Here is a 14,373-nt window from a genome sequence, read left to right on the forward strand (position 1 = left end):
TACGAAAGCAAAACAAAACAATAATACAAGTGGTGCTAAAATACATGGCATAATCTTAGAATTGAAGTGCATATTCCTCTGGAATGACTTCAAGGTTTTTGAGAAATCCAGAGCTTTATTATCAATTAAGCGTTGTCGGAAAGAAATATTGAAATTAGATTTGGTTCCAACTTCTTGGGGGTATTGGAAAAAAATATCAAAATCAGAAAAAAAATATCAAAATAAGATTTTATTACTATTATTATTGATTTGGTTAATCGGTTTGTTATTTACTTTCTTTGTATATAGCAGCTTTATCCTAATCTTTTGGATAGACAAGCTTAATTGTAGGAGAGATTGTTGTAATCTCCTCCTGTTTATGTACTTGATTCATCTTAGTGAAACACACAATTCCCTCGTTCTAATCTTTTTACAAACATTGACATCTTAGAGAGGTCCAGGTTTTGTTGTATGGACTGAAATAGATGTAGAATAGCGGTAATGGATTAATAGGTAAGTCAATAGTGAAGTGAAGTGTGTGGCTAGTTATCGGATTAGTTGGATATCTTAAATTAAGGTTAGGGTTTATGGGATTTAACTTGTTGGGTGATCATGTCATGCAAGTAGAGTGGGAAGTATATTAACTGTTTATCATTATGGTGATAGATAAGAGGGATGGGAGTATTAATATTATATATTAGTTAATAGTAGTTGCAAAGTTAAAAGAAATGATAACAGGACTAATAGAGAGTTTCCTCTGGCCCATTTGGGGCTGAAAAATTTTCTTTGGTTTGATGTATATAGCATATCATGCAATATTTTGGTATGCCATTATAAGAATCATATGTAGTTTTTTAACATGCACTTAAATTAACTGCACTTTAAATTAACCCTTTCACTTCTCTCTCGTAATAACAAATAATTCAATAAGAACTATTAATTTCTCTCTCATAATCGAACGATTAAAATTAAATAATACTAAATAAAATTAATCGAAAGTACCCGTCATATGAACTAGGTATACGGGTCACTTTTCTAAATTGTAAAGATAAATTAGTCGTATTTTATTTCTCTCTCTTAGCTATCAATATTTTTATAAAAGATAAAAATAATAATATGTTGATAGAAGTTGACACTCCTATTATTAAGGAAACAGTTATAAGAATAAGCAATAAGAAAATATTTAAATTTTAATTTTTTTATCGATAAATCTAGTCATATATAAAATGTCTTATATACCCTTAAATTTATCAACATATGAAAATTATTTTTAATAACTAATTGGTTAGCATCTGAAAAATAGGGTTTTTTTTTTTGTTGACACACTTAAATCTCACTCTCTTCTCTCTTTCTCTTTGTTAACCCAACAATTCTTACTCACTGTAGGCAAATATTTTATTCTAAGTATTTTCCTAAACCTTTTAATTAATTTAATATCAAGAGATGAAGGCGCATGCTTGATCATAAATTAGTATTATCCTAGTTAGCAAATAGCTATCTTTCACAAACAAGCTAATTAAATGTAAACCCAAACATATGTTCAACAAAAACAGTTTCATATAATACAAACAACCAAAGTAAGTGATTTATTTCCCTATATACAGTATCTACAGAATGCTTCTATAGATACATGGAGCCAGCCAAACGACCTCTTTAGTGTTTTGTGTAAGAGTATTTGGGCCAGTGGTAGTGAAGCGGAAGGTCAGTAGAGAAATGTCTGGGGGAAGTGTGAGTGGAGAAATGTCCTTCTCTGGATTTATTGTGAATAGAGAAGTGTGTGGTGAAGTGCAAGGTCTGGAGTAAAGAGATAGACTCTCGAGTCTTCTCTGTACATTAAGTCATGTGGAAGTTGGGCAAAACTAGAGAATTCCACAGCACTTCACCATCAAAACATCGAATTAAACAAGTATTGAAGAGGTTATTGGTAACATCGTGTGACCTCTTGCTAGCCACACAATTTGAATCTGAAGGTTATGGTTATTACTCATCATAATCTGAGCAAAACAAAATGTTTGATTAGGGCCGGATAATGCCCTAAGTTATGACAAAAGTTTCTATATAAACCCCAGAACTCTTTAGGATTAAGAACAACAAAATAAGCTCCTGCCTTTGGCCTACATTAGATTTAGTTATGAGTTCCTTATTTTATATTTTTAATATTTACAAAATAAAGCCATATAATTTAGAAGTAACATCGTGAGAATATACTATTAACTAAAGATATTTTATTTCTAAAATAACTAAAATACTCTAATGTAAGAGTATTTGGAAATAGTGCTGGACTCGTCTGGGTTATTTAATCCTCAACTTTACAATATATTTAGAGGGAATGACTTTAGCATGTAGACTATTGAATCTTATTGCTGGTTTTCTAACGGATGAATATCTTGTCTTCTCTGGATTTATTTTGTGGTGAATTGCAAGGTCTTTATATGGAATAGAGAGATAACTCTTGAGTCATGTGGAAATTGGGTACTCAACACAAGCTTTCTCTTAATTGTGTGGTGGAGTGTGCAGAAATTCTCTTGGCAAAACTAGAGAATTCCACAACACTTCACTATCAAAACATCGTAGATAACACGTATAGAAGAGGTTATTGGTAACATTGTGTGACTTCTTGTTAGCCACACAACTTGTATTGGAAGGTTTATGACAATATGAGCACACAAAATAAAATGTTCGATTAATGTTGGATAATGCCCTAAGTGTGTCATGACAAAAAGTTTCTATATAAACCCTACAACACTTTAGGTTAAGAGGGTGACAGCAACGTCGAGGGCAGACTCAGAGAAAGGGCTTCAAGAAGAGGGTGGATCTGTCTTGCCTTGATCGGCTGTAATCACCAGAGGCAGATCTTCCGATGTATTCGAGCTCGAGCACGTTGGAGAGGAAGATGATGGTAGGCTGTGGAGGAGGCGACGTTGGTCAACACCGTGGATGCGGTGGTTATGGCAGTGGAGGCTGCGGTGGGCTAGGTTGAGGCCGTAGTAATGGAGGGAGAGAATGAGGGTTATTTTAGTCCACCTAAAAGTTTCTCATGACTTAGCATGTGACTTGCACATGTACGAGGGTAAAATTGTCATATATTTGTCGGTGATTATCATGTGATATCTTTTGGACTGAAATGGGTAACAGAATCCTAACGGAAGGGGTCAAGCGAGGTATTTTTGATCGTTTATGGGGTCAATGTGTACCAAAAAAAAATTCAGGCGGTCAATGTGGAAATAGGTGATAGTTCATGAGATGAAAAAAGAATTATCCCTATATTTCATTATATATCTACAAGTATGTATTGCATACCTAAAAAAAGAATACTTTAATTTAAATTTATATATCAAATCAAAGATATTCTAGTCAATTTTTACCTCAACATAATATCACATTAAAAGTAATTATTACACCACACTCTAGATTATAGGTAAATATTAGAATACCCTAATCTATATTAGATGTATAATTTTAGGAATAAAAACTCTAAAATAGCTATCCAGAATTTCCCTTAATCTCAATATGAAATAAAACTCTCTCCAAAAAAGCTAGTATTTCTATTAGAAATAATCCATTATCAATATAGATATTGACAACAACTCTTGACAGTTTACCAGACCTAAAAGAGAACTTTATGAAGATCATTCTTCAAAAATTCTTACGGTGATTTACTTAATATAAGTTATATTAGGAATTTTCTTTCTGTAATTCATTACTCATCCTTCCAGAACTTCTTAACATGCAAGGCAATTAGAATTACTAATTAAAAGTTATAAGCCCTTGAAATCTGCTATCCTAGAATTCTTGCTGTGATCCAATCGTAAAGATCTATTTAGGCATTGATAATTTATAAAAAAAATTAGTTACATTAACACCCCCGAAACTATAGGCTAATATTGCAGTGACCCTTCGTCATTTAAAATACTGCAGTTAGACCTCCTAAACTAATCGAGCATTGCAATGTTACCCTTTCATCATACCCCCTAAACATAATTTTTAATTCTTCATTGGATGCTTGGATAAATAAACAAAGAAGCACAGCATTTTATATATAAAGGTCGAGTACAATGAATTTTACTCGGACTTAGCTCTAAATGCTTATACAACTCGAATTAGGACTTGTTTTAGAGGTTTACATGACTTAATTGAACTTACTTTAGTGACTTATGTAACTTAATTGAATTTGCTTTAGTGGCTTATATGACTTTACTAAATTTGCTTTAAGGGCTTACATAAGAGAAACATAAATTAATTAAAAGAAAAATACACTCGATCCATCGAACCCAATGTCCTCATGATGCGATCCGACCTAACCCGATTTGCATCACGTCAGGGCCGTCACTGGGGGATGCTCCGGTGTTGCTGTGGTGGAGGGTTTAGTCTGCAGGTGAAGAGGGATCTCCATTGTGGTTGGAGGAGGAGCGATTGTGGCAATTTGAAGGTCTCCTCCATCAACTTCATGGATGGAACCATATAGTCATGGCTAAGCTAGTTTCGACATGGCTGATTGTATTGGTGACGCAGGTGTGTGGTAATGAGCCCAGATAGCTACCATTAAGCCTTAGAGAGCCTTCTCGATTTGTTCAAAGCCGTCCTTCAATGATTCTATCAATGCTTTCGCCCACGCGGATGGTTCGTCATTGAAGGTTGTTGGTGATGATAGCGTCGGAGAAGACCTAGCTAGTCGATAGGGAGATGAGTTCTTGGTCCTCCATGGCAGCGATCTCCCTCGGATTTGTTTTGGATCATGTGTTCACCAACAGTAGAGGAATGGTGGCTCTAATACCAATGTTATAATTTGATATGAACTGGCTAGACCCGATTCGAATCAGTTTCTGGATAGAAATTTGTATGGACCTTTTGAGATAATTTTTCACAAATTTGGCTTTCAATCGATATGGAATGTTGATAGGTTGTAGCCCTGGAAAAGATCTTTCTACTGAATCTAATATCACAAGATCAGATGGCTAGATTGGAAGAGATTTTCAGGAAAGTGGATGAAAGTGAGAAAATTATGAAAATTTAGATGATGGTAAATTCTCGAGTTAGGGTTCTAATTACTGTTGTTTCACCTAAATTGGATGTCAAGATGAAAATATATAAATAAAAGAGTGGAGCAATATTAGAACGGTAAATATTCAATATTGTGGTGGTCATTAAAGGGTGGCGGACGGTCGTGGAATGGTGGCGGTCAGTCATATGAGTAGGTGGCTCATGAAGGTAGATAGTGGCCATGTGTTGGAGGTAAAATTAGGATTCTAAGTTAAATCTACTCTTAGGATAATAAATGACTATGATTAATTTACGTATTCTCCCTAATTATCTTACTCTTACTCCTAAGATAGTCTATAGCTAATATATAATTTTTAATTCTTTATTTTATACTTAGATGAATAAACAAAGAACCTAGCCCCTCTATATATAGAGGTTGGGTAAAATGAGTTATACTCGGACTTAGCACTAAAGACTTATACGACTTGAACTAAGATTTGTCTTAGATGCTTACATTACTTAATTAAACTAATCTTAGTGGCTTACGTAACTTAATTGAACTTACTTTAGTGATTTACATGATTTAACTAGACTTATTTTAAGAGCTTACATAAGAGATCAACATTAATCAACTAAAATATAAATAAACTCGATCCATCTAACCCAATGTACTCATGATGCGATCCGATCAGACGTTCGCATTAGTGTGCTTGCTTCTAGTATAATTTAGAGAAGATTTATATTTCGTTACATATAGTGAAGAAATTTGCTAGGGCAAGGCTCCATGGTTTTGCCCACTTTGGGTTTTTCACATAAAATTCTCAATGAGTGATTATTTTCTTGGGACACTATTGTTCCATTGTGTTGATTGCTTCCAGATTAGCTTTCTAAAAGAAATTATTGTCTCAAATTTGATTGTGTATAGGCAAGGAAGATTCATTTTCTTAATAGAGTTACCTATTAAGATCCCTCAAATAGATGAAATTGAGACTTGTGCTAGAACTGTAATGTTTTACTTTGTCTAAAGAAAAGAAATGTTATTTAAAGGTTAAGTGGAATCACTTAATAACCTTCTCAAAGTGACCTATTCGCTTCAATTTTCTTTTTGGAACTAGTTGAAGTAAACGAGGAAGTAAATTAGCATAAGAAAAACATTGGATCTATGAGCTAACAACCTAAGTGACCAATTCATGGCAAGTTTGGAGGTTGTTATAAACTTTGGTTTTTAAAGTTAAGCAACAATCATTTAAATGGAAGCATCCCCCTTCAAATAGTTGATCTAGTAAATCTACAAGAATTACTAGATATTAGTCATAATTCATTTTCTAGAAGCATACCATCCCAACTAAGTGGACTAATTATGCTACAAGCTCTGAATCTCTCACACAATGTATTGATCAGATCTATCCTGACATCTTTTCAATATATATAATTATATGATTAGCTTATCATTGATAGACTAATCATATAATGATTTGGAAGGCTCTCTTCCTAATAGCCAATTTCAAGAAAGCACCGATCGAGTGGTTCACTCATAATAAATGTTTATGCGGCGAGGTGCCTAGCTTGACTCCATGTAGTTCAAGCCCTTCAACTACATTGCAGGATTCTAAAAGCAAACAAACTCACATTATTCTGTTAGTTATTCTTCGTATTCTTGGATCATTGCTTCTTTTTGCTGGGTTTGCTTTATTTTTATGGAGGAAGAAAAGCACTAAACATGATGCAAGTGAGATTGATAAAAATGGGTTATTGTTAGGAATCATTGATGAAAAAATTTGTATAAGGATATCATCGAAATAACAGAGAATTTTGATGACAAGTTTTGCATTGGCACTGGTGCATATGGAAGTGTCTACAATATCACCCTACTAAGATGAGTAAGAGTAGGAGAAGTTACACTACCAACAGGAAAAATAATTACTCTAAAGAAAATCCATGAAATGAAAGAAGAAAGATCCATAGATAACCAATCTTTTCATCATGAGATATAAATACTATCTGAAACACGACATCGGAATATTGCAAAGCTTTCTAGCTATTGTTCAACTGATCAATACAAGCTTATTGTTAGTGAGTACTTGGAGAGAGGAAGTCTAACAGCCATTCTAAATAATGCATATGCCGTTGAGTTAGAATGGATTAAAAGGTTGAATGCTATTAGAGATGTTGCTCATGCTTTATCTTACCTGCATCATAATTGTTCTCTTCCCATAGTTCATCGAGATATCACAAGCAACAATGTTTTACTTGATTTAAAATTTAGAGCTTGTGCGTCGGACTTTGGAATAGCTAGAATTTTGAAGTCTGACTCAACCAATTGGACCATGGTTGCAGGAACAAAGGGATACATTTCACTAGAAAAATGGCTGTATTTAATTCTAATTGAGACAGTTCGTGTATTATCATATGTCACTTCTTTTCCATAGTATGAAGATACAAGTAATGTGTCATTTATTCTACCATATGAATATTTATTATTTAACCCATATATTATAGCTTAAAAATATTAATATATAATTGTGTGCCATAAACTAATTCTTAAAGTTGTTACCATAATTGTCTTTGGGTATAACTGTCTATCATATTTCAAAACTTTTTTCTTATGGGTTTTAATATGATTAGGTTTAATTTGCTGAAACTTTATCTTATGATACTCTATAGAGTTTGCCTATACAATTATAGTGACCAAAAATGCAACATGTAAAGTTTTGGAGTGATGGCACTTAACGTGCTTGTGGGAGCTCATCCTGGAGATTTGATTACATCTTTATCATCTGCAGTTATCGAACTCACACTTCTGGAGAATATTTTAGATTCACGTCTATCACTACCTACAATTGAAGTTGCAAATTAAATCTTACTTATAGTCAATATAACCCTTCAATATTTAGAAGCTAATCCATTAAGTCGACCAAAAATGCAAACAATGCAACATATATCTCAACAGCTATCCACTCTCCACTCTCTAGGTACCTCCTATCCTCAATTGATGTAATTAATATGATCATGTAATATCAATTTAGCTAAGCTTATAAATTTTTAGTTTGTTGCAAGTCCCTACCTTTTATTTCTCTTCCCCAAAGGATGAATTTCAAATTCTATGAATTTACAAGTTTATTAAATGAAAGGGAATTACAAATGATATTTTCACTAAGAGTGTAAATGAGTCCAACCGAGCTAGCTCAAGCTCGATTTGTAATTAATTTTGAGCGAGTTTAAGATTTAAGCTCAGCTTATCTTGAGTTGAGCTTGAGCAAAGCGAAACCTAGCCCGAGCTTAGCCCAATTAGAGGAGGCGACGGCGGTGACAGCAGCTTGTAGGTGATAAAGGAGGTGGCGGCAACGACAGTTTCCTGATAAAGGATGCAGAGGCCGAAGAAGGATGAAAAAGGATGAGGGTGAAAAAGGATGAGGATGAGGACGCCGATTAAAGAGACCTTTTTTAAAGTTATAATGTTTAAAATAATTTTAATTTATCAGAATAATTGAATTCAAATATACTCATTATAGATAAAATTATAAATTACTGAATAAATTTACCAACTCATATAAAATAATGTCAATCAAAGTTTATACTAAAAAGATATGAAAAAATAATTTTATTCACTCTTTCATATAAATGTTTTCATATTAACTTCGAACAATAATATTTTACAAACAATTTTTAAAGTTATAATGTTTAACCGAATTTTAAGGGCTAGAAATGATCGAATTTGAATATACTTTAACGGAAGAAGTTTTCAAACAAATATAAAATATTATTTATCAAAATTATACAAAAAAATAAGTAAAATATTAAATAATACTATTTTACTCATATCTTTTTCGTATAAACTCTAATCTATATTATTTTATATACGTTAGAAAATGAGACAGACGATTAAGATGGTTTTCTTATTACAAATAATCCATTCATTTAAATAAGTGATATGGATATTAACAATAACACTTAGACACTTTACTGTATCTAAAGAGAGAACTTTATGGAGATCATTATCTAAAAATTCTTATAATGATTTTCTTATTACGGGTTATATCTAATATCAGTTTTATATTCAGGAATCAAATACGTTGTTCTATAATTTCTGTTACAGACTATCATTGTCAAGTATAGTAAAAGATCTAATTATGTAGATTAATATAGATTTCAATAATTTATGAAATTCTTTGAAGATGATTATTCTCTATGACGAAAATATGTTAGTGAAGTTGGCATCAATTTTGGAATTACTGACTAAAGGTTATATGACCTTGAAATCTGCTATCCCAGAATTCCTGCTGTAAATTATTATCAGACATAGGAAAAGATCCATTCATATAGATCTGTCTAGCATTGATAATTTATGAAATTATATGAAGATGATTATCCTCTATATCAATAGCATGTACATAAAGTTTTATTGAGTTTGGGCTTGCAGATTAAAAGTTATAAACCTACAATTTATTATCAGACCAAGAAAAATATCCTAATGTAGATATCAACTTATGCATTGATAATGTATGGGATTTTCTAGAACTAGTTTTACTCTACACTAAGAACATGTCTCCATAGTTTCATTAAATCACACCCTATAGTTTTACCTATTTTGTGATTCACATTCTATTTTTAACGATCTGATCCCTACTTTTTCTCTATAATTTTTATTTGACATTCTGACGTTATTCAGATATTTATTTTACCTATTTTTTTCCTCCTCTCTAACCCTCCTTTGAAGAAAGGCATGAGTAGATTAGATATTTATAAATTAGTTCATAGATTATAATGAAAGATTTTTTTGCTAGTATCGTTTAAACTGAGAGAGGGTGTTAAATGAGGATTATAAGTAAAAAAAAAAGTAGTTGGGTTGTAAAAACCTCAAAGACACGTAAATCACAAAATATACGGTGTGATTTGTAAAATATCCTAATTTTATTTACATGTGTAAAGAATTTGTATATAATAACATAATTATGATTTATATTGTATATTTTTATTATTTACAAAATATTACGATTTAGAATTAACATCGTGAGAATATACTGTTAACTAAAGATATTTTATTTTTAAAATAACAAAAATACTCTTATGTAAGAGTATTTGGAAATAGTGCTGGACTCGTCTGGGTTATTTAATCCTCACCTTTACAATATATTTAGAGGGAATGACTTTAACATGGAGACTATTGAATCTTATTGGTGGTGTCCACCACGGATGAATGTGAATTGAGAAGTTTGTGGTGAATTGAAAGGTCTTTTTTATATGGAGTAGAGAGATAACTCTTGAGTCATGTGGAAATTGGGGACTCAACACAAGTCTTCTCTTAATTGTGTGGTGGAGTGTGCAGAAATTCTCTTGGCAAAACTAGAGAATTCCACAGCATTTCACTATCAAAAACATCGTAGATAACACGTATAGAAGAGGTTATTAGTAACATTGTGTGACTTCTTGTTAGCCACACAACTTGTATCCGAAGGTTTATCACAATATGAGCACACAAAATAAAATGTTCGATTAGTGTTGGATAATGCCCTAAGTGTGTCGTGACAAAAAGTTTCTATATAAACCCTTGAACACTTTAGGTTAAGAACAACAAAATAAGCTCTGCCTTTGGTCTTCAGTTAGAGCTAGCTATGAATTCTTTGTTGTCTGTCCTAACGTTCCTCTTGTCGATTCTACTGCTACTCCCAATTCTCCCAAGTGGTGCAAAACTGGCATCACTTGATTCACAAGGGAGAGCTCTCCTCCATTGGAGAACCAGTCTTAAGAGCCATGAAGCCATAACTTCATGGAATCTTACAATTAGTCCATGCAATTGGACTGGCATCAAATGTAGTAGTGCCATGCATCATGGAGGGCGAAGCATAATCACGGCGATATCTCTGTCGCAGATGGGTCTTGTAGGGACTCTCGACGTCCTCGACTTCTCGCAATTAGCAACGGTAAAAAGTCTTAACCTCGCCCTCAACCAATTGCATGGATCCATTCCAGCTTCCATCATTGCTCTTTTTAAGCTCACCGCTCTTGATCTTTCTATGAATCAAATAAGTGGCTTCATACCTCCTTCTCTTGCTAGCATGACCAAACTTAGAATCTTAGACCTATATCATAATTATCTTATAGGTCCCATCCCAAGAAGTTTAGGAAACTTGACCAAGCTCAATATCTTACTTCTTTGGGGTAATCAGCTCTCTGGTTCCATTCCTCATGAAATAGGACTGTTGGTAAATATGGTCAAATTAGAATTCAACAACAATCAACTCTCTGGACCCATCCCGAGAAGTTTTGGGAACTTGACCAAGCTCAATATCTTACTTCTTTGGGGTAATCAGCTCTCTGGTTCTATTCCTCATGAAATAGGGAAGTTAACAAATCTGATTATTTTAAGTATCTCCAATAATAACCTAGCAAGCCATATTCCACCAAGTCTAGGGAACTTGACCAACCTCATTTTGTTAAACCTTTGGGGTAATCAGCTCTCTGGTTCCATTCCTCATGAAATAGGGAAGTTAACAAATCTGATTATTTTAAGTATCTCCAATAATAACCTAGCAAGCCATATTCCACCAAGTCTAGGGAACTTGACCAAGCTCATTTTGTTAAACCTTTGGGATAATCAGCTCTCTGGGCCCATCCCTCTATCATTTGGAAATTTGAGTAACATCCAGTACCTTCTAATATATAACAATCATTTAAGTGGTTCTTTACCTCATGGACTTGCAAATATCACAAGCTTTGTCAGAATTCAACTTGATGGGAATCAGCTTGAGGGAGATATCTCTAATTTCGGAGCGTATCCCAACTTAGTATACATTGATTTGAGCTTCAATAGGCTCTCTGGTACTCTCTCACACTATTGGGGACAATGCCACAATTTGACAAGCCTAAAAATCTCTAACAACAAGCTCAACGGAGAAATACCTCATAGCATTGGGCAATTATCTCAGCTGCAACTGCTTGATCTTTCGTCGAATAATCTGGAAGGGGAGATTCCAAAGGAATTAGGCAAGTCATCTCAATTATATAACTTGAGTCTAAGTAATAACTTACTCTCTGGTGAGATACCTCAAGAGCTTGGAAACCTACCCAACATAGAGATTTTGGATCTATCAGCTAACAACCTGGGTGGATCAATTGAAGGCAAGTTTGGGGGCTATCATAAACTTTGGTTTTTAAAGTTAAGCAACAATCATTTAAATGGAAGCATCCCCCTTCAAATCGGTGATCTAGTGAATCTACAAGAATTAGATCTTAGTCATAATTCATTTTCTGGAAGTATCCCATCCCAACTAAGTGGACTAATTATGCTACAAGTTCTGAATCTCTCACACAATGCATTGACTAGATCTATCCCCCCTTCTTTTCAAGATATGGCTAGCTTAATAAAGATAGACTTATCCTATAATGAATTGGAGGGGCCTCTTCCTGGTAGCCAGGTTTTCAAGAAAGCTCCAATGGAGTGGTTCACCCATAATAAAGATCTGTGCGGCGAGGTGCCTAGCTTGACTCCATGTAGTTCAAGCTTTTCAAGGAGAGGTTCTACAAGTAAACGAAGTCATATTATTCTGTTAGTTGTTCTTCCTATTCTTGGATCCTTGCTTCTTTTTGTGGGGTTTGCTTTAATCATATGGAAGAGGAAAAAAAACACTAAACACAATACAAGTGAGATTGATAAAAATGGGTTCTTGTTAGGAAACATTGATGGAAAAGATTTATATAAGGATATCATTGAAACAACAGAGAATTTTGATGACAAGTTTTGCATTGGCACCGGTGCATATGGAAGTGTTTACAAAATTACCTTACCAAGAGGAGTAAGAGTAGGAGAAATTATACTACCAATCGGAAAAACAATTGCTGTGAAGAAAATTCATCAAACGGAAGAAGAAAGATTGATAGACAACCAGCTTTTTCATCACGAGATACAAACACTATCTCAAACCAAACATCGGAATATTGTGAAGCTTTATGGCTATTGTTCAACTGATCAACATAGGCTTATTGTTTGTGAGTACTTGGAGAGAGGAAGTCTAGCAAGCATTCTTACAAATAATGCTTATGCCGTTGAGTTAGAATGGATCAGAAGGTTGAGCGTTATTAGAGATGTTGCTCATGCTTTATCTTACCTGCATCATAATTGTTCTCCTCCCATAGTTCATCGAGATATCACAAGCAACAACGTTTTACTTGATTCAGAATTTAGAGCTTATGTGTCAGACTTTGGAATAGCTAGAATTTTGAAGCCTGACTCATCCAATTGGACCATGGTTGCCGGAACAAAGGGATACGTCGCACCAGGTAAATGGATGTATTTTATTCTAATTAAGAAAGTTTGCATTGATATTTTCAAAAGTGTATTTTCATGTCATATATTTCTTTTCTATAGTATGAAGATATAAGTGATATTTCATTTATTCTACCTTATGGATATTTATCATTTGGTCCATATATTATCGTTTAAAAATGTGAAGAGATAATTGCATGCCATAACCTAATTTTTAAGTTGTTGTCATATTTGCCATTAGGTATAACTGTCTATCATATTTCAAAACATTTTTCTTATGGGTTTTAATATAATTAGGCTTCATTTGCTAAACCTTTATCTTGTGATACTCTGTAGAGTTTGCGTATACAATGATAGTGACCGAGAAATGCGACGTATATAGTTTTGGAGTTGTGGCACTTGAAGTGCTCGTGGGAGCTCATCCTGGAGATTTGATTACATCTTTATCATCTGCTGCCATCGAACTCACACTACTGAAGGATATTTTAGATCCACGTCTAACACTACCTACAATTGAAGTTGCAAGTGAAATATTACTCATAGTCAATATAACCCTTCAATGTTTAGAAGCTAATCCATCAAGTCGACCAACAATGCAATATGTATCTCAACAGCTATCTACCCTCCAGATACCTCCTATCCTCAGTTGATATAACTAATATGATCATGTAATATTGTAGACCAACAGCAATGTATAGGAAACAATCTTGTATATCAATTTAGCTAAGTTTATAAATTTTGAGTTTATTGCTGGTCTCCCCACCTTTTATTTCTTTTTCCCAAAGGATGAATGTCATATTCTTTGGATCTACATTTGATGTTTTGAAGGAGTAGACAGAAATAACAAATTGACTTTGTTATCTTGGACATCCATGCGGCTCATTTGTAGTGCTCGAATCACAATAATGGAACCGAGCTCAAACTCAAAAATCAAGCTCATTCGAAAAGCGAGCCAAGCTCGAACTAACATCGGCTCACTCGAGTGCACGCACGAGATTGACTTCTTTTCATCCATCTCGACATTGGAACGTGCCAATGAAATTATGCTCACATATTTTAAAAAAAAAACTTATATTATGTAAATATTTTCATATTTGAATTCACGGAGCCGGTTGAATTTTATTTGTCTAAAATAAAAAATATAAAAATGA

At 33.7% G+C, this 14,373-nt stretch overlaps 1 protein-coding gene across 1 annotated transcript; it reads left to right on the forward strand.

Annotated features, from left to right (window-relative positions):
• Positions 1–10,542: 10,542 nt before the first annotated feature.
• Positions 10,543–13,969, forward strand: LOC140767631 (uncharacterized). The gene is made up of 2 exons (XM_073107628.1): positions 10,543–13,236; positions 13,559–13,969. The coding sequence occupies exons 1-2, from the start codon at positions 10,572–10,574 to the stop codon at positions 13,870–13,872; spliced, it is 2,979 nt and encodes a 992-aa protein (XP_072963729.1). The 5' UTR covers positions 10,543–10,571; the 3' UTR covers positions 13,873–13,969.
• The last annotated feature ends 404 nt before the right edge of the window (positions 13,970–14,373 follow it).

Source organism: Typha angustifolia, chromosome 1 (genome assembly GCF_048772165.1).
Source record: "Typha angustifolia cultivar Huaian chromosome 1, ASM4877216v1, whole genome shotgun sequence".
Lineage (NCBI taxonomy): Eukaryota > Viridiplantae > Streptophyta > Magnoliopsida > Poales > Typhaceae > Typha > Typha angustifolia.